The 23,821-nt window shown below is 58.2% G+C and overlaps 3 protein-coding genes across 5 annotated transcripts; 2 read left to right on the plus strand and 1 right to left on the minus strand.

Annotated features, from left to right (window-relative positions):
* The first annotated feature begins 49 nt into the window (after window positions 1–49).
* On the plus strand, window positions 50–10,348 carry ATG9A (autophagy related 9A). Of its 2 annotated transcripts, none has more exons than XM_027878868.1 (14): window positions 50–216; window positions 425–468; window positions 1,792–1,856; window positions 2,159–2,320; window positions 2,424–2,565; window positions 3,510–4,258; window positions 4,581–4,734; window positions 4,961–5,140; window positions 5,989–6,234; window positions 6,535–6,755; window positions 7,151–7,268; window positions 7,445–7,667; window positions 7,797–7,939; window positions 8,047–10,348. In XM_027878868.1, exons 3-14 carry the CDS (start codon window positions 1,828–1,830, stop codon window positions 8,050–8,052), a joined length of 2,373 nt encoding a protein of 790 aa, XP_027734669.1. In that variant the 5' UTR covers window positions 50–216; window positions 425–468; window positions 1,792–1,827; the 3' UTR covers window positions 8,053–10,348. The 2 variants fall into 2 exon arrangements, with proteins under 2 accessions (XP_027734669.1, XP_027734660.1); XM_027878859.1 differs by having other exon boundaries at window positions 50–197.
* A 1,249-nt stretch (window positions 10,349–11,597) lies between these two features.
* Window positions 11,598–17,610, plus strand: ABCB6 (ATP binding cassette subfamily B member 6 (Langereis blood group)). The gene is made up of 19 exons (XM_027878881.1): window positions 11,598–12,129; window positions 12,645–12,782; window positions 13,061–13,250; window positions 13,458–13,550; window positions 13,805–13,997; window positions 14,084–14,205; window positions 14,286–14,395; window positions 14,483–14,548; window positions 14,667–14,792; window positions 14,881–14,957; window positions 15,061–15,124; window positions 15,221–15,306; window positions 15,413–15,470; window positions 15,647–15,751; window positions 16,154–16,328; window positions 16,633–16,745; window positions 16,843–16,937; window positions 17,128–17,196; window positions 17,294–17,610. Exons 1-19 carry the CDS (start codon window positions 11,614–11,616, stop codon window positions 17,418–17,420), a joined length of 2,523 nt encoding a protein of 840 aa, XP_027734682.1. The 5' UTR covers window positions 11,598–11,613; the 3' UTR covers window positions 17,421–17,610.
* A 294-nt stretch (window positions 17,611–17,904) lies between these two features.
* Window positions 17,905–23,744, minus strand: ZFAND2B (zinc finger AN1-type containing 2B). Of its 2 annotated transcripts, none has more exons than XM_027878979.1 (9): window positions 23,627–23,744; window positions 22,830–22,924; window positions 22,269–22,400; window positions 21,469–21,620; window positions 20,893–21,000; window positions 20,660–20,729; window positions 20,054–20,130; window positions 19,409–19,487; window positions 17,905–19,169 (listed from the first exon to the last, which is right to left on the minus strand). In XM_027878979.1, the coding sequence occupies exons 1-9, from the start codon at window positions 23,679–23,681 to the stop codon at window positions 19,131–19,133; spliced, it is 807 nt and encodes a 268-aa protein (XP_027734780.1). In that variant the 5' UTR covers window positions 23,682–23,744; the 3' UTR covers window positions 17,905–19,130. The 2 variants fall into 2 exon arrangements, with proteins under 2 accessions (XP_027734780.1, XP_027734770.1); XM_027878969.1 differs by having other exon boundaries at window positions 19,409–19,501.
* Window positions 23,745–23,821: the final 77 nt, after the last annotated feature.

A 23,821-nucleotide genomic window follows, 5' to 3' on the forward strand; every position in this document is an offset into this window, starting at 1 on the left:
CCATTGGGCGCCGCTGCCGCCAGTCGCGGGCGGGGCCGAGCGGGCCGCGCCGGGCCGGGCCGGGCCGGGCCGGTGGCGGCGGGGGGGCCCCGCCATGGCCCACTTCGAGACGCAGTACCAGCGCCTGGAGAGCTCCTCCACCGAGTCCCCCCCCGGTGGCGGCGACCTGCTCGTCCACGTCCCCGAGGGTGCCAAGTGTGAGTAGCGGCAGGGGGGGTTGGGGCCTGGCCGGCGGCGGGATGCGGGGAGAGGCCAGGGACAGAGGGGAGAGGCTGGACACCGAGAGAAGCCGGGAGTGGGGGCTGCGGGGCCGGTTTGGGACTTCGGGGACCCGGGTCAGAGGTAGAGAGGTGTGTTGTGCCGATCACAACAGCAGGGGTGGGTGTGCTGAGGGCCCCTCACCCTGTGCCGCTTCTTCCTTCAGCTCCATGGCATCACATCGAGAACCTGGACCTCTTCTTTTCTCGAATATCCTTTCGCGGGGCGGGGATCAGGTGGGATGGAGCCCCTGCCTACCAGGCTCTTAGTGCGGGGCAAACATGGGGTTTGGTGTAACTTAGGACTTGGGCAGTGTCTGCCCCTTCCTGTATGACACCACATGGCTCCAGAGGGGCTGGCAGAAGCCCCAAACCTTGGGATGCTGTCACCCGACACTGAGGGTCAGACAGGTGCTTCTAGGGATTCTTGGCAGAGTGATGACAGTACTAAGTTGAAGTTACCATTAATGCTTTATTTTCTTAACAGGATTTTTTTGCTAGCATACTGTTTATAATCAGAGTAGCGCAGGGTTTCTGTAAGCAGAATCGGTGTAGGACAATTTTTTAAGTAGCACAGCACAGGTTTTTGTAGCATCTCTTAGCTTATTGTTTCTAATCACCTGGATTCTTTACAGATCAGGTCATATCTTAATACATGGTTTGCTGTATCAGTATAGCAATCATAATGAGAATCAAAAATCTTATAAAAGAATATGAGTCACTCAGTTCTCAGAGGAAGCAGATGACAGTGGGGGTGTCCCTGGCTACTGGGGGGTCCTGGGTCTCACTGTCCAGCAGCAGTTCTGTTACAAGTTTCCACTTAGGACTTGTAACTCCTTGATTTTGTGGACAATGCTCTGGGTGGGGTTACACTTCCCTGTTCTCTGACGGGGTCATCACCTCTGTCGGGTTGGCCCAGTGCCTGAGACCTTCAAGGACAGCATGGAAGAGAGTAATCAGCCTGGTGCCAAGGAATCCTGAGGCTGGTTGGGAGGGGAAAGAGAAATATGTTTGATTTGTGTAGTTGGTTCACAGGACCTTTAGGGCCTGATAACTGGGGAAAGGGTGACCCTCTCAGTCATGGAGAATGGCTGCTTGCCTTATACAGTGGTGTTAGTTATGCTGACCACATTGCCTGGGTCACGAACAGGGACACCAGTCACAGCTGCTAGGTGCCATTAAATGCATTTTTGCTTGTCTCTGTGTTGTTCTGCCTTGCCCTACCCATCCTTGTGCAACCTGAAGGCAGGCTGAATTTCTCCTCTGTGCTGGGACAGACCCTGTTCTGGTTGTTGGGAGGGGGGACAAAAGGAGCATGGATGAAACCAAGTCCTCCAGTTGTGCTTTACCTGGGCAGAGTATGTTTTCCTGCAGTGGGGAATCAGCTTGCTGATGAGTAGGGTTGGGAGGGATTTTCTGCTAGTGTTGGAGGGAGACTTGACTGGGGAGCTGTAGAATACTGGTGGGACAGAAGCTTCTCCATCCTTCATCAGAGAGGACTCTCCAGGCTGTTCTCCTTGACTGTAGCTTTCACGTCTATAACCTGCATCAGAAGAATGGCTTCACTTGCATGCTCATTGGAGAGATCTTTGAGCTCATGTAAGTGCAGATTCCCCTCTGTTATGGCTGTGACATCTGCTGGGGAACAGCCATAGGCAATTGCCAAGCTCATGCATGTGGGAAGGTGGAAGGGCTCCTTTCATAGTTGTCCTGTCTCCCTCTCATCAGGGTTTTCCATGCCCCAAACCTACATTTCACTTTGAGGAACCATTGCCTATGAACTTTCCTGCTCCAATGGCTGTGGGAATGCATCTTCATGATGTGTGGCCGTGGCTGCTTCACATTTTGGGGAGGGGAGCAGAAGGGTGATACCCTCCCACCTCTCCTTTTTTTTTTCACAGGCAGTTCATCTTTGTGGTGGCGTTTACCACCTTTCTTATCAGTTGTGTTGATTATGACATCCTCTTTGCCAACAAAGCATTAAATCACAGCCAGCATCCCAGCGAGCCCATTAAGGTGACTTTGCCAGATGCCTTCCTGCCTCCAAATGTCTGCAGTGCGAGGTGGGTGCAGTGGAGGGCGTGTTAGCCACTGCTCTTGCTTTCTCAGGTACTCAGTGCACCTGTCTGGGCCTGTCTCCCATTACTTGCCTCTTCTTGCTTGCAGAATCCAGGCAAACAGCTTCCTCATCTGCATCCTGGTGATAGCTGGGGTTTTCTGGATCCACCGACTTGTCAAATTTATCTACAACATTTGCTGCTACTGGGAGATTCACTCTTTCTACATCAATGCCCTGAAAATCCCTATGGTAAGTAGCTGATCCAGGGGCTGCATTTAAGGATGCTGAGGGTCACGGGAGGAATTTGCTGGGTGAAGCAACTTTCCTGCATGCCTCCCCACTTCTCAGACTTCTACAAAGCACTTTTCCCTCTGCTCCATAACCACACGGTCTCCTTTCAACCTCTTCTTCAAGCAGCCAACGTATTCCATGTTAACCCCTCTCTGCCCAGCCTGCCTCTCTGCCGGCTGGCACACACCTCTGCCGTCTGCCACTCAATATGTGTATTCTTCAGTCATGGCCTTTTCTGTGCTGCCTTCCACGGAGAAGGCATAAGCAAGGATATCCTCATACCCCTCTGGGTTGTGGACAACCTCATCTTCTTTGTTTACTTTTGGGGAAACCAGGGCGTGGAGCTACTTAGTTGCCGAAGGTCACACAGGAGATTGGTATGTCAAAGATGGGGTTTGAGGCTTGCACATACATCCTAGTCCAGAGTCCTTGCTCTGATGGACAACTTGAAAAGGTGTGTGTACATCCTTTGAAGGGAGACGGTGTCTTGAGAGAGGTGGGGTGAGCCAAGAGGCCTGGTCTGTTGCCACCTTTTCCATGGGCTCCCTCTGGGACGCTGCTTAAGTCCCTTCCCTTTTTGTGTCTTCCTGCTGACTTGAAATGGCAGCTCTGGAAGGACCATGGGATCCTGGAGCTGTGTTTGTGCCTCCAAGGTAGCTGGTATGTGAGTGGCTGGGAAACAGTCATCTGTGCTAATCTAGGGATAAAGGGCACCAGGGCAAGGTGTGGGGTGTACCCGCTGCAGGCTGAAGCGGTGCCAGGAGGTGCCTCGTGTCCTGGTGTTGCATGGGCTTTGTCAGCACCCCAAGGCGTGCGCTGGGACCTGCTGCTTCAGTGGGCTCAGCCCAACTTCTGACTCTGGGTGCTTCCTGCCCCTAATCTTGCTACTTGTCCCCTTCCAGTCCACCTTGCCCTACTACACCTGGCAGGAGGTGCAGGCCCGCATAGTGCAGATCCAGAAGGAGCACCAGATCTGCATCCACAAGAAGGAGCTGACGGAACTGGACATCTATCACCGCATCCTCCGCTTCAAGAACTACATGGTGGCCATGGTGAACAAGTCACTGCTGCCCATCCGCTTCCGCCTGCCACTGCTGGGAGACACAGTCTTCTACACACGTGGGCTCAAGTACAACTTCGAGCTCATCTTCTTCTGGGGTCCTGGCTCCCTCTTTGAGAACGAGTGGAGCCTGAAGGCTGAGTACAAGCGGGCTGGGAACCGCCTAGAGCTGGCTGAGAAGCTTAGCACTCGCATCCTCTGGATTGGCATTGCTAACTTCCTCCTCTGCCCCCTCATCCTCATCTGGCAGATCCTCTATGCTTTCTTCAGCTACACAGAAATCCTGAAGCGGGAGCCGGGCAGCCTGGGTGCTCGCTGCTGGTCTCTCTATGGCCGCTGTTACCTCCGTCACTTCAATGAGCTGGATCACGAACTGCACTCACGCCTCAGCAAGGGGTACAAGCCAGCTTCCAAGTACATGAACTGCTTTATCTCCCCGCTTCTCACCATCGTGGCCAAGAACGTGGCCTTCTTTGCTGGCTCCATCCTGGCTGTGCTCATCGCTCTCACCATCTATGATGAGGACGTGCTGGCGGTCGAGCACGTCCTGACCACAGTCACCCTGCTCGGGGTGGGCATCACGGTGTGCAGGTGAGGTTGGGTCTGTGCTGCCCCTGTGCTCCTGGCAGCACTGTGGGGAGCAGTGGGGCTGGCAACAATTCATGTAGACATGCTCTTTGCTTGCAAATGGACATGAATCTTCCTGAGTGAGGGCCACGGCTGGGGAGAGGCAGGATCAAGCAGAAGAAAGGGGGTAGTGGTGATCCTGGGTAATTGTATGATATGAAGGGCTGGGCTGGCAGGAAGGTTGCAGGTGGAGCTGTGATACGAGGCAGTCACCCTGCCCTTCCAGGATGACGCCTCCCAGGAACTGAGATGTGATGGTGTGATGTTTCCCCGTCCTGTCCTGCAGGTCTTTCATTCCTGACCAGCACCTGGTGTTTTGCCCAGAGCAGCTGCTGCGAGTCATCCTGGCACACATCCACTACATGCCTGACCACTGGCAGGGCAACGCCCACCGCTACGAGACCAGGGATGAGTTTGCCCAGCTCTTCCAGTACAAAGCGGTGAGCTTGGCTTATGTGGGACAGGGCTGTGGAGTCAGCCTCATCCCTGCAGGAGGGAGAAGCTGCTGGAGAGCTGAGCAGCTCCTGGATTTGTAGAGGAGCAGGGAAGCGTTCTCAGAGACACCCTGACCCAGGAGATGGAGGGCTGGAGCTGGGAGTTGACTTTGGGATTGTGGTTTTTTTGACATCCTCAAGCTTGGGCTGAACCCATCGTGTCTGTCCTCAGGTCTTCATCCTGGAGGAGCTTCTGAGTCCCATTATTACACCCCTGATCCTCATCATTTTCCTGCGGCCCAAGTCCTTGGATATCGTTGACTTCTTCCGCAACTTCACCGTGGAGGTGGTGGGTGTAGGTGACACCTGCTCCTTCGCCCAGATGGATGTGCGCCAGCATGGCCACCCGGCGGTAGGTCCCGTGGGAGGCAGGAGAGCAGCCTGGGCTGCCCACCAGCATGTCTGGTCTTTAGGCCCATGAGAGGACCCAACTCAGCCCACAGCCCAGCCACTCGCCTCCGAGTAGGGTGTCTGGGTTTGCCAGCACAGGTCACCAGCCCCAGAAGGCTCTTGTGACCCAGCTGTGATTGTTGATTTTGTCATTTCTTTGCTACCATTGCCTGTCTTCACAACCAAGAGTTCTGTGTCCTCTGGAGAGAGGAATGGGGATATTTAGACATTTAGAAAGTGTGACCCCTAAGAACTGATGTAAAGAAGCTGGGTTGCTTGTACTCAGGGGAGAGGCAGCCTTGAAGAAATGGGAAGCATTTTCCATTATGTAAAATCTAGTATGGAGGGAAAGGGGATCCATCTGTTTCCTGTGCCTGGGAATTTAGGTTACTTGTCTAGGGAAAGATTCCCTGGTGACAGAGTCAAAAACTAGGGAGGGGGTGAATTCAGTGGTGGGAAGCTTTTGAAAACAAATGAAAAATCATTTGTTGGTTGTAATCACTCCTGCTGTGAGCTGTAGAGTGTAAGACAAGGCATTCAGCTCTGTATTTTGTGACTGCCCCCAGCTCTCCAGTTCCCTTGCAGTGATGCTTGTTCTGGGAGGTGAAAGACTCCATGCTTGTTGCTTCTTCCCCAGGCTGCAAGGGCTGAATGAACGTGGGACTTTTGGTGTAGCACCTGCTACACAGGGAGCTGCAGCCCAGCTTGTGCTGGGTGTTGCATGCTTTGCCCAGTCTGATTGCAGAATTCCCAGGCCTGGCCGGATTTCAAAGCAGGTCGTGTCCCTCATTACCTTTCTGTTGTCTGCAGTGGATGTCGGCAGGAAAGACGGAAGCCTCCATTTACCAGCAGGCCGAGGACGGCAAGACAGAGTTGTCCCTCATGCACTTTGCCATCACCAACCCCAAGTGGCAGCCACCCCGCGAAAGCACAGCTTTCATTGGCTTCCTGAAGGAGCGGGTGCACCGGGACAGCAGCGTGGCACTGGCTCAGCAGGCTGTGCTCCCTGAAAATGCCCTCTTCAGCTCCATCCAGTCCCTGCAGTCAGAATCAGAGGTGCCTGGGCTCAGGGAATGCAGGGTGTTCTTGGGGTGCTTGCTGGATGCTGGCAAACTGATCCTCAGACCCTCTGGGCTATTTTGCCCTTGCCTGGGATGTATGTGGGGGTGCAAATGTGATAGATCAGCACTAGCTGGGACACTTCAGGGTTTCAGGAGAAGACAGAGGGCTGTCCTGGAGCCCTGTGAGGTGGGAGAGGGGCTGGGATAGCTGAGGTGTCGCAGCTCTATGTTGCTGGTGGGGATCAGTCTTCCAACTCTGCACAGGACAGTAACTCTCTCTCTTTCAACTCTGCAGCCTCACAGTCTGATTGCCAATGTGATAGCAGGCTCCTCAGCACTGGGCTTCCACATGAGCCGGGACGGACAGGCGTCCCGCCATCTCTCTGAAGTGGCCTCAGCCCTGCGTTCCTTCTCCCCTCTCCAGTCTACCCAGCAGCCTCCCAGCGGCTTCCAGGCAGCAGGAAGGGATGGAGAGGGAGCCCAGCCTCGTGGCACCAGTGCCATGACAACCTCTGGGTAAGCTGCCAGCTGGAGAGGGGCAGACCTTGCACATTCCTTTACCCCTTGCCCAACTGCCATCCTGTTGTCCTAGGTGCATGGTGGCATTTTTCTCTGCAGGCTGGGACAGCAAGGGACATACAGGTACAGTTAGACCCAGGTGCTTAGGCTGGCCCCAAAGGACAGGGTCGAGGTCCTGTTGTTCTGTAGGTATCACAGTGGTGAGAGACCCCTGTAGGGAAGAGGCAGTGCCATAGCAGGGCTGGTCACCTTGTGCATTTGGGGAGGTGCTGCAGAAGGCCTGTTACTACCCAGTTCAGGAGCAGATCTCTGGAAGCCTGACATTAGTGAAGAGGGGCTGGGCATTGTGAGGCTACCTGAGCACCAAACACCACCTGTGTATCTCATGGCAGTGCCGATGCGAGGACCATGAGCTCGGGGAGCAGCGCCTGGGAGGGTCAGCTGCAGAGCATGATCCTGTCAGAGTATGCCTCCACTGAGATGAGTCTCCATGCACTCTACATGCACGAGGTGAGCAACCCAGAGCTGGGCTGGACAGAGGGGTGTGGAGCAAAGCAGGCTGCATTGCTCCTGGGCTGCCCTATCTGTTGTGACCAGGAGACCAGCGTGTGTACAGTGCCGCAGAGAGGGTGTTTGGGCGTATGGGCTCTCCCACACCGCTGAGTCACTTGTGTTTTGTCCTGCAGTTGCACAAGCAGCATGCCCAGCTCGAGCCTGAACGGCACACTTGGCACCGACGAGAGAGTGACGAGAGCGGGGAGAGCGCCCACGAAGAGCTGGACACTCAGCGGGGTGGCTCCATCCCCATTCCTCGCTCTGCCAGCTACCCCTTCTCCTCACCGCGGCAGCCTGCCGAGGAGACAGCCACACTGCAGACTGGCTTCCAGCGGCGATACGGGGGCATCACAGGTACGGGAGCCAGGGCAGAGGTCTGAGCCAAATAACACATGCCATGTATGGACTGGCACAAGCAGCTTGCTGGTGCTGAACACTGGCAGTCCCCCAGACAGCTCATCTTCCTTCTTGCCTCTCCTGCAGACCCAGGCACAGTGCACAGAGCTCCATCACACTTCTCCCGCCTCCCTCTGGGAGGCTGGGCCGAAGATGGGCAGTCAGCGAGGCACCCAGAGCCCGTGCCAGAGGAGAGCTCAGAAGATGAGCTTCCGCCACAGATCCACAAGGTAAGGGTGACAGCTGTGGCTCAGAGGGCCACAGGGTACTCTGCATGTCAGGTTGGAGTGATGGCAGTTGGTCCCAGTAGGTGTCACCTTCCCTCTCTGTCTTGCAGGTATAGCCTTGTAGACTGGGGATCTCATGGGGCTTGCAGACTGGGAGCCACTTGGGCAGCAGGATGTGGCATCAGCCTGATTCTTCTCCTGTCCTGAGTGGACATTTTGTTGCCATCAATTACCGAAGAGACAAAACAGCCAGGCCGGCGGCTTTGCTGTGGCACTTTGTGTCCAGCCATGTGTCAAGTCAACACCACTCTGACTTGTGGGGTGAATGTGTGTGTGAGTACATACATGTGTCTGTGTTCACATCTGTGTCGTCCGTGTCGGAGGATCTCTGCAGAGCCTGTGGAAGCTGACGTAACATGACTAGCAGTGAGGAGCTATGGACTGGCTTGGAGGTGGCAGCAGCAGCTGCTCTTCAGAGGGATGTGAGATGGCACCAGCTCTATCCAGATGTCCTTCCGGAGCTGGGACCTGCCTCCAAAATGAGGGCAGGAGTTGCTGAGGGTGGTCTAGCTCAGCCTGTAGCACCACAATGCCCTGCCTGCAGCCCTGAGGAGGTGCCCAGGACCACGCTCGTCCTTCCAGAGGGGACCAGTGTTGTGCTCCTCAGCCCTGAGCAGGACAGCAGTGGAGCACTAACCCACCCCTCTGCCCCAGCACCCTGCAGAGGGATGGGGCCCTGGTTGCTGCGGTGTGAGTACGGGTGGGATATAGAGCTGGTGGGGACAGCTCTGGCTTGATCCCAGGATACTGCAGCTCTTCCCTGACTCTCACAACAGCTGGCCCATTCCCTGCATGCAAGAAAGGGTCAGTGAGATGAAAGTCCTGGGTCCCTGATGTCCCTCCCATCTGGCAGCCGCTGTGCTATGCCTCTGGGCTGGAGCAGCAGCATCCTCCCCCTGTGCGGCACCCAGGGGATGCAGGCTGCTAGTAGGCCCTCCTGCAGTGCCAAAGAGACCCCAGCGTGGAGCAGCCAGGCATCTCTGGGTAGTGCTCACAGCCCCTTCAGAGCCCACCCTGAAGGTCTTGTGCTCTGTGTGTTGACTCCTTCTCGCCAGGCACAAAAAAGGCCTTTTTCCCCATGCCCAGCTGCTGTTGCATTGGGTCTGTCCTGATGCTCTTCCTGTAGAAGTGGGCCTTCCCTCTTCTCCAGGCAAAGGTTTTGGTGCACCTCGCCCAGAGGCTCAGAGCTCCTCCTTTCCTCCTGAAACCTCCCTTTTGCTTGCAACATGGTTTCAGCTGCTGTGGAGACCACGTACCAAGCAGCTGTCTCATGCCTGGTGGGGCAAGCTTGGATAGCAGACCTGAAGAAGGGAGCCCAGCCTGGGAATCATAGTGGGGAATCAGGATCCCAGCTGTGCTGTGTAGCCTCAGACAAGACCTTCCCACCGTCCTTCTGGTTTCCCTCTCTCCTCTTTGCAGCTTCTGAGGATCTGCATTTCAGCTAACTTCTGCCAGGATTTACTTTCCATTCTTCTTGCCTCTGGCAGGGGCTGCTTGCTTTGGCCATGTCCACTGTGAGCACTGCACACCGTCCTCTGCTGTCCCTGGAGTCCAGGGCTGCCCCTCTTCCCCTGCCAGGGTTATTGCCCTCTGCCCTTTGAGCACGGGACAGAACATGCTGCCAAGACACCTACTCCCAGGGTACTGCACCTGTGTAGCCCAGACATGAGCAGGGTTGAGGGGCTTGTGCAGGGTCAGGCTCTTTGGGGTAGCAGGCTCCCTGCTGCCGTGGAAAGGGCTAGGCTGGGCTGGGGCTATAATTCCTCTGGGGTCAAAGATCAAACAGTATGAGATCAAACAGAGCATGCTAAAGTATAGCTTGGGTGGGAATAAACTCTTCAGTGCTGAGGTCAGGGCTCCATGGATCTGAGTGCTGTTGGGTCTTTCCATGAAGGAGTGGCTGCAACAGCCCCACAGCAGCTTTGGCTTGGGAGTGTCATGGCTTGGTGAAAGGAAACTGAAAGCAAATCCCCAGGAACCCAAGCTTTTCCAGTTGCCCAGGCTGCTGCCCTGCTTGAGAGGAGCCTCTCTGGGGCTGTGGGACACTGTGTTTGGGCTTCCCAGTAAAGTTGCTGGTGGTCTGTAAGCTGAGCGGCAGGAGGCAGTACCTAGGAGCAGTGGGAAAGCCTAGGCCTTTCCCTGGGCTGTCAGGAGGGAGAGGCCGGGCAGAGCAGGCCTGAGACTTTGCCGCATGTTGTGCTTGTGTCAGTGTCCCATGTGCATGGCGAGCCACTCTTCCTCATCTCCTCCGGGACGGGCGGGTGCGGGGGGCCCCTGGGGAGTGCAGTACCGCACCCTCATGCCCTCGCTGTACAGCTGTATAGCCGTCTAATAAAGATGGGGTGTATCATCCCTTCCCGCGTCCGAGTCTCCCTTCGCTCTGCGGCACCGTGCAGCCCACCTGGGCTCAGCCACAGTACCGGGCTCCGAGGGAACCGCTGAGCAGAACCCTGCCATGGCAGCTGGGAGCTGCGAGGAGCCCGCAGGAGCTCCGGCGGCCAGGGACACGGTCCCGACCGCGGGGGGAGGCAAGGGCTATATTTATCCCCGGGAGGGCAGTGCCTCGTCCTGCCTGACCTCTGCGGTGGGAGGGCCCCGCTGGGGCTCCGGGGCCTATCGCGGCACTGCAGGGCCGGGCTGGCGGCGGCGATAAGCGGGAGCGGGGCATCTCACCTCGGCTGCGGGGACCGCCCCTGGCCCAGTACTGCGTCCCACGGCACTGGCACCTCCCCATTCCCGGCGCTGCGGGGGCAGGTCCGTGCTGCCTGGGGCTGGGCACCGGAGCCCAGGGAAGGGACACACGCTGGGGTTGAAGTCCCGGCGCTGGGAAGGGAGGACGGGCGGGCAGGAGCCTGGCGGTGCCGGCACGGCGGGGCGGGGAGCGGGGCGGGGCGGGGCGGGGCAGAGAGGCGCCGGGGCCCGGCTGGCAGTGGCGGCGCGGAGCCCGGAGCGGGCCGAGGCCGCGGGCCCGGGGCAGGTGAGCGGGGGCGGGCGCGGCGGCTGCACGGCGGCGGGGCTGCGGTCGCCTGTCCCGGACCTGAGCGGCCCCGGCACCGCCGGGCATTGGCCCGGCCCGGCCCCTGCCTTTCTCTGCGCGAATGTTTCCCCGGTGTGTCCCTGGCTTTGCCCTTGCCCTTCCGCTGCTCAACCTCGCGGTTCCCCGAGCATCCTTCACATGCCCGCCTCCCCCCCGCCCCGTGCTGCCGATGCATCGCCCCCGTTGTTCCCTCCCACTCAAGACTTGTCCCAGCACCCCTCTGTTTCCCGATCCTTGCGTCTCCCGCTGTCCCCATGTCGGAGTGCTTCCCCAGGGACCCGGGTGGCTCTGGGGGACCCAATCCAGGGTTGCCCCCCGCGTCCAGGACACACAGCGTGTCCTGGTGTGGTGCTCATGGCCATCCTTATGCAAAGCTAACCCTGCTTGCAAATAGTCTCCGTGTGTGTTGCATGCAGCGCATCTTGCGTGCCCGTGTCCAGTAGTGCTTGCCCCTGCCCATGAGGGCCCCTGCTGCTTGGCCATGCCATCCCACCGTGGGCCCCTTTGTGTAGCTGTACTACAGTCCATCCTGAAAAGTTGCCTCAGCTCGTCTTCTCTCCGCAGCAGGTGACCTACCAGGATGGCCATGCTGGTGGGCTACTGTGAGGGCAACAGCTCCATTGCCCAGGCCTGGGTCCAGCAGGGCTTCCAGCCCTGCTTCTTCTTCACACTGGTGCCGGCCGTGCTGCTGAGCGTCTGCCTGTTGCTGGGCGCCCTGCAGTACGCCTGCTATGCCCGCTTTGGCCGTGCCATGGAGCCCAAGTACATTCCCCGCTCCCCCCTCTACCGCGGCCAAGTCCTGCTGTCCCTGCTCCTGGCCCTGCAGCCCTTCGGTGGGCTGTTGTGGCAAGGAGTGGGCCTGGGACGGCTCTACGGGTACATGTTGCTGCACGCCTGCCTCTGGGCCCTCAGCTGGGGCTGTGCCATCGCCCTCCTGCAGCTGGAGCATACGCGGGTGCTGGCACACGACCGGACACGGGGCCACGGCACTGTCCTCCTCCTCTTCTGGGCACTGGCCTTTGCTGCTGAGAACCTGACCCTGGTGTGCTGGAGGAGCCCACTGTGGTGGTGGGCACTGGAGGACACCAACCAGAAGGTTAGCTGGTGGGCTGTGGGCAGGGATGGAACCTTTTCTGGGGCAGGGGGGTGACCTGCACCATCACAGTGCAGGGATGGGGTGTGCATGCTATGACCTACCACGCCCAAGGTGTTTACGCTCCTGGGTTACACCCACACATCTTCCACATGCCTCAGCCCCAAGCTTATCTATCACACATCTCTCCATTCCACCTCCACCTCATCTCCTGCTTCTGCCTGGCCCAGACCCAAGTGCAGAGGTAGGGATATCTGCCTGCTGCCCACATTTCTTTTACCCTCTGCTCCCCCCCTGGGCTGGTGCACCCAGAGCCAGAGGGCACAGAGCCAGACGTGGCAGGGAGGAAGAAAGGGATCTGAGTACTGCCTGAGGTGCTGGGCTCAAACCCATGACACCTGGCTGCACTGCATCCCATTTCCATGCCCCAATCATTGTCTCTCTCAGCTCATACCTATCCCATGCCCAGGGTTGTGCTGAGGGCCAGCTGTGACACTGACCCCGCACTCTTCATCCAGGTGCAGTTTGGCTTCTGGCTACTGCGTTACGTCTGCACATTCATGCTCTTTGTCCTGGGTATGAAGGCCCCAGGGCTACCCCACAAGCCATACATGCTGCTGGTCAATGAGGAGGAGCGGGATGTGGAGAACAGCCAGGTGAGTCTCGGGGCCAGAGCAGTTTTAGGACATGGCCAGGGAGGATAAAATGGAAATACAACTCTCCTGGAATCAGCATCTTCAGGAGACGTGGGAGGAGTGAGGTTTGGGGCTGCCGAAGCTCTCTGCCCACTGTCAGCAGGATGGGGCCCTGCTGCGAGGATGGAGTGGGCACCCTGGGAGGATGGGAATGGTTTCCTTGGTGAGGTGTTCCCCAGGGCCATTGCTACCTGGGCTGGGGTGCCAAGGCAGTGACCCCTTGCTTTGCTTTCCCCTAGCCGCTCCTGACCGATGCCAGCAGGACCACCTCCACATGGAAGGATTTCCGGAGGAAACTGCGGCTGCTGGTGCCATACATGTGGCCCAGAGGCAACCACCTGCTGCAGGGGCTGGTGGTGTTCTGCATGGCGCTCATGGGGCTGGAGCGGGCCATCAATGTCTTCGTCCCCATCTACTACAAGAACATTGGTGAGGCACCTGGAGCTTGGTGTGTGAGGCTGCTCACGGCCTCACCGAGTGCTGGAGGGTGTGCGAGTGACCTGGGGGGCTGCAGGGGGCTGGTAGGAGAAGAATCCAGGGTGTGAGGGACCAGCACTGAGTGCTGGGGCTTGTTCCCATGGGCACCCAGTGATGTTTCCTGCCCCTCCATCCTGACCCTTGCCACCCTCTCCTCAGTGAATGAGCTGACGGTGGGCGCCCCCTGGCACACCCTGGCCTGGACTGTCTGCAGCTACGTGGGGCTGAAATTCCTGCAGGGTGGAGGTGCTGGTAAGGACCGCTGGGAAGGACAGGGCACTGGGGAGAGACAGGGTGGGGAGCATCTTGCCAGGGCTGGAGCGGCCAGGGATGCCGTTATCCCCATAACTGCTGTTCTCTCTTGGAAGCAGCAACCAGGGCTGATCTTGGACTGGGGACAGCGGGTGGACCTCTTCCCAAATCCCCCTTTCCCAGCTGGGCTTTCTGAATCTGCTTCATGCCCTTCGGGGGCTGATCTCAGTTGACTTTTTCATGTTGCCCTGCAGGCTCCACTGGCTTTGTGAGCAACCTGCGCACCTTCCTGTGGGTGTGGGTGCAGCAGTTCACCAACCGGCAGGTGCAGGTGCAGCTCTTTGCCCACCTACATGGGCTGTCCCTGCGCTGGCACCTGGGGCGTCACACTGGCGAGGTCCTGCGCAGCGTGGACCGGGGCACCAGCAGCATCAACAGCTTGCTCAGGTCAGAGCGTGCCTGTGACGGGTGGGGGGTGGCCAAGCAGCCCCACCAGACCAGGCTGATGTGCTATCCCTCTTCCCTCCCGCCAGCTATATCGTGTTCAGCATCGCCCCCACCATTGCGGACATTGTCATCAGCATAGTTTACTTCACCTCGGTCTTCAGCGCCTGGTTCGGCCTCATCATCTTTGTGTGTATGAGCCTGTATCTGAGTGAGTGGGGGATCAGGGTGCAGGGCTTCCAGGCTGTGGGGTGACAGGAACCTGTCAATGCAGCTCCCTCCTGTCCACAGCTCTGACCATCTTCATCAGTGAGTGGAGGACCAAGTACCGGCGGGACATGAACACACGGGACAATGATGCCAAGTCCCGGGCTGTGGACTCGCTCCTCAATTTCGAGACGGTACTGCAGGCGTTGGAGGAGTCACTGAGCACTGCTTGGTGCTGTGGGGGACCATTTGGGTGCTGACTGCCGGTCTGTGTCCTGCAGGTGAAGTACTACAATGCAGAGAGCTACGAGGTGAACCGCTTTAATGATGCCATTGTCAAGTACCAGGTATGGGGTGCTCAGCACCAGTGGGGGAGTTGAAGAGCAGGCACCTGCAGGGAGGATGGAGCTCACCATGGGTCTGCTTTGGACGCAGCAGCATCCCACAGGGCTTTGCCTTTTCCAGGTCTCGGAGTGGAAGGTCAGTGCCTCGCTGGGCCTCCTCAACCAGACCCAGAACCTGGTCATTGGCCTGGGGCTGCTGGCAGGGTCCCTGCTCTGTGCCTACTTTGTCACCGAAAACAAGCTGCAGGTAAGGCTTGTGCCAGCCTGGGCAGCCTCCTGCTGAGCTGGGGCTCTGGTTCTGGTGGTGATGGACCCCTATACCCTGTCCTTTCCAGGTGGGGGACTTTGTCCTCTTTGGCACCTACATCATCCAGCTCTACACGCCACTCAACTGGTTTGGGACTTACTACAGGTAACAGAGAGTTGTGGAGGTTCCTGGGGTCCCCCTCCCCCTGGGTGACTGGATCTGTATGTGCTCCCCCAAACCCTTCTCTCTGATCTTTGCCCCCTTCCAGGATGATCCAGAACTCCTTTGTGGACATGGAAAACATGTTTGAGCTCTTCCATGAGGAACAGGAGGTGGGTGCCACCTTTCCTGGACCCCATTCCCTGGATTGCCCCATGGTCCTGCCCTGGGGAAGGGCTAGCTCTGAGGCCACATCTCTCCTCTGGCAGGTGAAAGACGTGGTGAATGCTGGTGACCTGCACTTGGAGGCTGGGAAGATCGAGTTTGAGAATGTGCACTTCGGCTATATGGATGGGTATGGGGTGGTGGGTGCAGGGTGGGATGACTCAAGCTATGGGGCTTGACAGAGGGACATGGGGACATGGAGTGGCCCTGAGCACCTCTCAATCTCCCTCTCCCAGGAAAGAAATCCTGCATGACATCTCCTTCTCTGTGATGCCTGGGCAGACTCTGGCTCTGGTGAGAGTAGGAGCTTGGGCGTGGGTTCACTGTGGGAGGGTGGGATGGGGGAAGAGAAGCTGGAAAATACAAGGGTGGGAAGGACAGACCCCCAACAGGGCCAACCCTTCCCTGCCCAGCTCTACCAGCAGCTGGGAGACTCTGGTATATCCAAGTCCCTTTACCTTTGCCTGCAGGTGGGACCGTCAGGCTCAGGGAAGAGCACCATCATCCGCCTACTCTTCCGCTTCTATGATGTGCAAGGCGGCTGCATCCGCATTGATGGGCAGGACATATCCCAGGTAAAGGTGGGAGGCTTCCAGGGACCCATAGAGGGGACACACCTGCTCCTCTGGGCCTCACAGCACTGCTTGGTGCAGGCACTAGCACCCCCCAGGGGCAGGGATGAGCACACATGGCTCCTTTGCAGGCTGCTGGCTATGCCAGGAGTGGAGTCAATGGCATGACTGCAGGACCCTAGGCAGAAATGCCAGACTGGCCAGGGCTCCCTGGGAACAGCCGGGACACTGTCAGGGTGCTCCACCACAGGGTGGAGATTCAGCTGAGCCTGTGGTGCAGGATCCTACAGCACACATCCTACAGGGAGTGGGGGTCATGGTGGAGGGTTGGGATTGGGTTTCGGGTGGGTGGGGGCTTTGCAAGGATTTTGCATCTGCCTGAACCCTCTCCCCCTGCCTCCCCAGGTGAAGCAGGCGTCGCTGCGTGCTCACATTGGGGTGGTGCCCCAGGACACAGTGCTCTTCAACGACACCATTGCCAACAACATCCGCTATGGACGGATCCTGGCCACTGACCAGGAGGTGCAGGAGGCAGCCCAGGCTGCTGATATCCATGATCGCATCCTTTCCTTTCCTGATGGTGAGACCCTTGCAGTCCCGTCCTGGTCTTTCCCTGTGATCCCAGAGTTCCTCATGACCTTCTAGCTGTGCTCACAGGTGTCCTTAGGTGACATGTCCCACGGGGACACTTGTGTGACCCTGTGCCTTGCTTTGCCTCTCCCTGCCTTCTCTCCAGGGCTAGATCAGCCCCTGGTTAGGGATGGGCTGAGGCTGTGCGAGTTGACTGTGTGGTACCAGCAGGACCTCCCTGGGCAACAGAGCCTGGTTCCCATCTCCATCTCAAAGGACACCAGCACAGCATGTTCCTGCCCTTGTGCCTGCAGGATACAACACTCAGGTCGGGGAGCGGGGTCTGAAGCTGAGTGGGGGTGAGAAGCAGCGTGTTGCCATCGCACGCACCATCCTGAAGGGTCCCCACATCATCCTGCTGGATGAGGTAATGGCAAGGGCCTCCTCCAGCTCTGCAGCAGCCTCATCCTCAGCAGCTGCCTGCACTGCCTCCATCCTGTCCCCACACCTTGCCTCTCCCACAGGCCACATCTGCACTTGACACAGAGACTGAGAGACACATCCAGGCCTCACTGGCCAAGGTTTGCACCCACCGCACCACCATCGTTGTTGCACATAGGTAGGGATGAAAGGGCTGCTCCAGGGGGTGCTGAGCATTCTGAGCTGGCCAGCCCCTCCCAGAGGGGCACATAGACCTGCCCCCCGCTCAGGGGGTGACAGTTCCTGGGATTGCATGTCCTTACATTGTACAAACCCCGCTCCTGCACTTCTCCCCTCTGAGTCAGGATTACCCCTGCCTTTTCCTGCAGGCTCTCCACTGTGGTGGGTGCAGACCAGATCCTGGTGCTCAAGGATGGGCACATTGTGGAGCGAGGGAGGTAAGCATGGAGAGGGGCTGGGTAGTCTGCCCACAGGGATGCACTCCCTGGTGCTGGGGCTAGCTCAGGACCCTGCACCCCTCTGCTCTCCCCACAGGCATGAGGAACTGCTGCAGAAGGGTGGCGTGTATGCTGGCATGTGGCTGCAGCAGCAGGTTGGGGATGAGGGCGAGAGCAAGGAACACCACACCGAGAAGCCCCAGGGCAGCAAGAAGGGGTCGTGAGCATGACTGGCGTCTCTGTTGTGACACTGACCCGGGGCCAGGCCCTCACGCTGTCATGGAGCCCTTTGCTGGCTGTGGGCTGAAGCTCAGCCTGTCCTGGAGCTGCAGGGGCTTGCTTGGACACTCCACTATATTTGTACCTGTTTGTTTTGCTGTTGTGTAGTTTCTTAAACCAGGTCCTTCTCAGCTCTCTGCCTGTGTATTCTGAGCAGGGTACACACCTTGGGGCAGGCAGGGTTAGTGCCTGTGCCCTTAGGTCAACCAGCAGCTCTGCCATGAGTTGAGCTCCATGGGCTTAGGCAGGCAAGCGGCCAGGCAGGCTATCAGCCCCACACAAAGGGCTGAGCTTGGCAGGGGACCACAGCCCAATAGGAGAGGAAGAACCAGGGCAGTTGGTGCCCACTCACCCCCATATGTCCCCCCCTTGCACTCCCATCTGCCAAGATGTGTCCCTCTGGGCCAGACACCAAGTGACCACTCCCCCTAAGTGCCTCTGCACCTTGTGCTATGCTTTTATTTTCTCCCAAGCAGCACTTTGACAAGCCCCAATGTTCCCTCAGCCCAGCCAGACCCCCCCTCCCTCAGCTGTACGCCGCTCAGACGACAGCCCAGTCCTGTGCAGAACCAGGCACAGCCCCTGTAGGCCAGAATGGTTCCAGGAGCAGGAGGAAAAGCAGCACCACTCTGCACAGCTGCAGACTCCCTGCCAGAGGCCAATTGAACAAATACCCTCAACCCACCCATCAGCTCCAGCCACCACCAAGGAAGAGCTGGTTCAAGGCTCAGGGTTCTGTTTCTAAGGGGTTCTGTGCTGCTGCTATCCCAAGGGAATTCCCTGCAGCATGGCTGGAAGGAGGGAGGTGTTCCTGACCCAGCAGCATTAAAACATGGCTCTGGAGTAGGTTAGGGCAGCAGAGAGCAGCCAGCAGAAGGAAGGCAGCTGCAGCCCTCCCATGCAAGCCACATGGCACAGTCAAGTCACTGCCAAGGTTACTTTTTCAGTTAATGGCCCTTGTTATATTAAACCAGAAAGGAAACACAGGTCCATTCAGTCTCAAAGAGGTCCTGTGCCCCAGCTAGGTGGGGTAAGGCCCAACGTGCTCTTGTGCATGCAAACAGCAGGGAGGCACCGAGGGTGTGGGGAGCAGGGAAGGGGCTGCTTTCACACTGCCAGGAGGCTGCACAGTCAGCTGTGCTGTGTCGAGGCAAGAGACCATCCCAGCCACAGTTGTTCTTTCTGAGGGACTGGCAGGGCCCTCCACAGAGCATGAAATCCAGCCCCCTGCTACTGCAGTGGGTAGCTGCATCCCGGCAGCTGTATGTCCGAGCATGCAGAGATGTACCCACGTGGCTCTGCCCTCACTCCACAGTCCCAACAGCGTTGTGACATGGCTGTGGCAGCCGTGGATAAGTGCAGACCGTGGGCTGCTGCCTGCTTTGGTCAGTGTGTGCTCAGCCTCATCCTGCACCGTCTTCATTTCCCCAGGAGTATCAGTGACTTGCTGCACTAATTTTATACAGATGCTAGGGCTGAGGTGCCAGTGTGTGTTCAGTGGCTTACAGCTCCCAGGGAGATGAGCTGTCCCTGGTGAAGGGCTCTTGTCACCAGTGCCCAGGCCAGAACCCCACAGCATCCATGTGGGAGGCTAGAGCCGCTCCTTGGGTCACAAGCGGGATCTCATGTCTGCTGGCACACCCTGCCTCTCCTGCCTATGACATGCTGCAGTTCGATGGCTTTGAACTGTGTGCCTGGAACAGGAAGAAGCACAGAGTGAGCAAGAGGAGACAGGCTTTCTTCTCTGTCCTACAAATCCAGTGCTCAAGTCCCCGGGGCTGTGTGCTCAGTCCAGGCTGGGCTGCCCTCCTGATGAAGAAAGCCAGCCTAGACAGAGCGCAGAGGAAGCGGAACGCAGGGAAGCTCCCTCCATGACATAGCTAGGCAGGATCAACCCCGTGACAGTGCAGAGCCTATAGCCAGCCTCACTCACCTGCCGCTGAGACTGCTGGTACTCGGCTTCGCTCGCTGACAGTGCTTGGGCCAGTGCCAGATCCTCCTCCTCCTGCGTGCTGCTGGGACAACACTGCATTATGTGCCTCAGCCTCCCCCAGGCTCATGGGCCCAACGCTCAGAGCCCTTTGGAGTGACAGCATCTCACTGCAACTCTCCAGCATAACTAAGGGTGGAGAGCAACTGAGGATCACCCTGAAGAAGCCAGGGGCTGGGGAAGGAGCAGAGGATCCAGCTGGGGCTGGCAGCTACCACTCTGGGCCAAGGAGAGCCATGTTAACTCCAGACTGTAAGAGTGCTTTTAGCACCACTGGGTGCTGTGCCTGAGGACGTGAGCTCCCGGGTGTCCTCTGTGAACAACCCTTCTCTGCCTTTGTCATGCTTGCCCTATTCTCTGTGTCAGTCACCATCCCCTCCCAGCTCCCCCTAGGGCTGAGGGCTTGCTTGCTGAACAGAGCTCCCTGATGGCTCTAGACTCTTCCTTTTTTCCCCTGTCAGCCACAGAGAGGCATCATATGGAGACACGTGCTGGGAGAAATGTCATCCCAAAGCCACATGATGCATCCCCAGGCACCTCTCACACACAGGCTGGGTGCGTGACACACCACGTGTTTTGGGGCTGTACCTGGGTGGCTGCACTGAGCTGCCTGCTGACTCTGCCAGCGACATCTCCAGAGCTCGTTGCAGTGCCTCTTCCTCACTCTGAAACAAAACACCTTGTCACCAGCTTAGCCAGGGTGGAGGGCAGTAAGCAGCCCTAAGGGACATGTGGCAGGTACAATCTTGATCTGCCAAGGGTGGGTGAATCTCCTCTCTCCAGGAGGCCAGACGCAGCCAAGGTGAAGGCCTAGGGCTCAGGACAGACCTGCAGTGCTCTCCCCCTACCCGTGGGAAAACACCCCTGTCTGCTAATACAGGAATATGCCAAGAATACCAGTGGGAAGCAGCTTCCCGTCTCCTCCTCCACCCTTGGCTTGGAGAACAGAAAGACAACACCTGGGGAAAATGGCTGGTGCACTTTATCCCTTTGGAGGAAAATGAGCACCAAGCGCAGCATAGCTGCAAGCTCTGATTTCCCATGGAGCATCCAGGATCCCTGTTTGCCAGGGAAGGCCCAGCTAGGACCACATACTCTCCATGGTATGTGGGTTACAAAGCAGCTATTGCAGTCACTTCCCAGGTCACAGGAACCACCCAAACCCACCCCAAATGCCCAGGCCAAGCCACTCACCAGCCCATTCAGCAGCATGGCAGCTGGAGGGGAGGTGCTACGACTCTGCAACGCAGCTGCTCTGCCTCCCCTGCAAACAGGAAAGAAGCTGGGTTATTACCAAGGCAGGGAGCACTGGTACAAGTACTGAGTTCTGCTGATGCACAAGAAGCTGTCACTCCAGCGTTCCATGGGAAGCCAGGCTGAGACTGGTCATGCCCACCTCAGAATTGCAAGTTAGGCCATCACCTTACCTGGCAGAGGCTGGAGAAGAGGAGCTGTCTGCTGGCCGGGCAGCTCCACTGCTTGATGCAGTGACTATTTTGGAGGAGGATGCCTGGGCTCTCGTAACTGCAGCGTGCCTAGGACAGACAGGATGCCTGTGAGCAACTGTTTAACCATCACAAGCTGTTCCTGGGCACTGAACACCCCGAGAAATGAAGCTGGATAAGCAAGAGGCCTCCCTGGCTCCCTGCCCCCCTTCCTCCCAAGAGTACCCATGTTGTGGCTCAGTTATTCCCAAGAGTTTCAAGTGCTGTTTCTCTACCTGAAACAATGCACCAGGATAGGCAGAAACCACCAGCTCCAGAATAATGAGATGGGCAAGAGCAAAGCAGACAGTGGGCAGTATTAGCAGCTTTTGCTACTGGAGAGAGACTGTGCATACATCTGTGCTTGGCACTGCTGGAGGACACCCCAACACACCTGGTAGGGAGTGTGAGAATGCAGCAGTCCCAGACAACAGGCCAGAAGGAGCTAGGCTCTTTCTTATCACCCATCAGGCAAGCACAGCCCTATCCGTGCCAGCCTGTCTGTCCCCAGGCCCTCACCCTGCTTTGGAGAGGGGACGCCCTGCCCCGCTGCAGTCATGGTCCAGGGGGTGCCGGTGCTTGAGGCAGTAGTTCTTGTGGCACTGGTCACAGATCACCTTCATCATCTCCTTCTGCTTGCAGCCAGGCTTCAAACACTTGTTGGTGAAGATCTGAAAAAATGACACAGCAGTGGTGAAAAGGAGCACAGAGCTGCAGGTCTAGTGTTGTCCCCTCCCTCCATGCCAGGCCTTGGGCGTTGACCAGCTTTTCTCACCAGTGTGAGTGCAGGGCTCTAGAGTTTGTCTCTGAATACTAGCTTTCTTTAGATAGTTTATTAGTAATTCATTGGTGCTTTGGTCTCCATAGATGAGGGTTTCCACAACCACAGAATGCAGAGCAGGAGAAAGCATGCCTCGCCCAGGCACTCCTGCCTTCCACGCCAGTGCAGTGGGGACAGTTCAGAGCCTTCAGCTGTTGCTGGGCTGGATTCCTACAGGGCCAGCTCCCTGCAGCAATTTCATCTCCTGGCAAGATGGTGCAACTAATTGCTGACTGCATTTTCTTAATGGCAGCATTCAGTTTCCCATCCTCACATCCCAGGTGGCTGCCCAGCCCCACTCCATCCCAGGCCTCAGACTGCATTCACAAATCCCCATGGATGCTCACACCTCCAGCTCACCAACTGTCCTTGCCTTCAGCCTATGCCAACAGGGAAAGCACGGGGCAGGGGCAAATCTGTGTTGTTTTCATCCCACTCCGAGGCTTTGTCAGGGACCCAGCAGAGCTCAGCAGCCAAGCAGAGAGCATTAGGTTCATACCTTGCGCTTGCGCTGTGCAGGATCAGACTTGCAGTCACGGTCAATGTGCTCACCCACCACAACATCAGGCATCTCTCCCCGCCTCACAGGGATTGGGGTGTTGCAGAGGGGACACACTGGGACCTGCACATCCTGCAGAGATAACAAAAAGGGACTGGGAGCAGGTAGGTGGGCAACCTTGAGTGCTGTGCAGCCATTTCCCTCCCTTTCTGGACCTGCCTATCATGGCTTCTACAGCATCAGCTGCAGTTTGAGATTCTGCTCACCACCCTCCAACCAGCTTGCACAGGCTGGTGCACAGGCATGGATACACACTCTGGGAAGGGAAGACAGTATGGCTGGGAGATGCCCAAACCATTTCACCCAGTGGTAGAGGGAAGGCTGGATGTTTGTGGCACTGAGATGCATACCCTGGCTTTCAGGGGCACCTTCAGACTCAGCACACATCCCAGTGGGAATTGCCCAAGTGACCAAAGAAGTCACATATTATTCTGACCCCTGGCTGGAAAAACTCAGCAGCTCCATACAGGAGGGTGGATGAGATCTCCTCTCTGCACTTACCTTCTTGTAGGCAGAGGTGCAGTCGTGCTGGGCATAAGCGATGTGGTCGGTGCAGAAGATCTGCTCGCAGGCATCGCACTTCAGGGGCAGGAAGTCTGGGAGTGGGGAGATGCGGTGGACAGAGAGCATGGAGGTCAGCGCTGCCCACCTGCAGCCCAGGGACCTCCTCCACTTCCCGAGGGCACAACCCTGATCCGCGGCAAAGCCAGCGCCGTACTTCTCATCCCCCAGCACGGAAACAAAAGATCTGCAGCTCCATAGCCACGTCGTAGAATTACCCAGGGCTCCTCCTCAAAACGTGCCCTCCCCGTGATCAGGAGTAGCACCTGGAATCTCACCGAGCTCCCCATGGGCTGCCGGCCTCAAGCCGGCGGCGGCCGATGCCGCCCCAGCCACCATGGGATTCACCCATCGGGATAACCGGGAGACGAGCAAGCCCCAGCGGCCCCTCGGCACCGCCGTGTCCGACGTCCCCAGCCTGCGGCACCGAGGGCCCTTCCCTACTGTCCCCGGCCCAGAGCCGCTGCCCGACCGGGCAGAGCCGTGTCCCCGGGCTACCGGCACCGCAGCCAGCCCCGCTCTTGCAGCGGGAAGGACAGTGATCCCTCGGCCAAGGGCAAGCCAGGCGGCACGGCTCGCCCTTCACCCCCCGCTGCACCAGCCGGAGCCCGGCGCCGCCCCGCCGCCTCCCCGCAGGCCGGGCTGCCCGGTCCGCACCACCCAGCCCCGAGCCCGGGCCCGCGGCCGTGCCGCCCGGGTGGGAGCCGTGCCCGCGCCCCGGCACAGCCGGTGCTCACCCAGGCGCTGACAGGCGGGCCAGGAGCAGTGCGCGCCCAGGTCCGGGAACTCCATGGCGGCCGCACCGGCACCGGCGGCCCCGCCGTGCCCGCTTCCGGCGGCGCGTGCTGGGCGGGCCCGAGCGCAGCCCCGCCCCGGCCGCATCGCCCAGCCCGCCGCGGCCCCCCCTCCGCAAGCACCGCCGGCAGCAAAAC

Source organism: Empidonax traillii, unplaced genomic scaffold (assembly GCF_003031625.1).
Source record: "Empidonax traillii isolate 1590-97213 ecotype Southwest subspecies unplaced genomic scaffold, ASM303162v1 scaffold5:size3517227, whole genome shotgun sequence".
NCBI classification, from domain to species: Eukaryota; Metazoa; Chordata; class Aves; order Passeriformes; family Tyrannidae; genus Empidonax; species Empidonax traillii.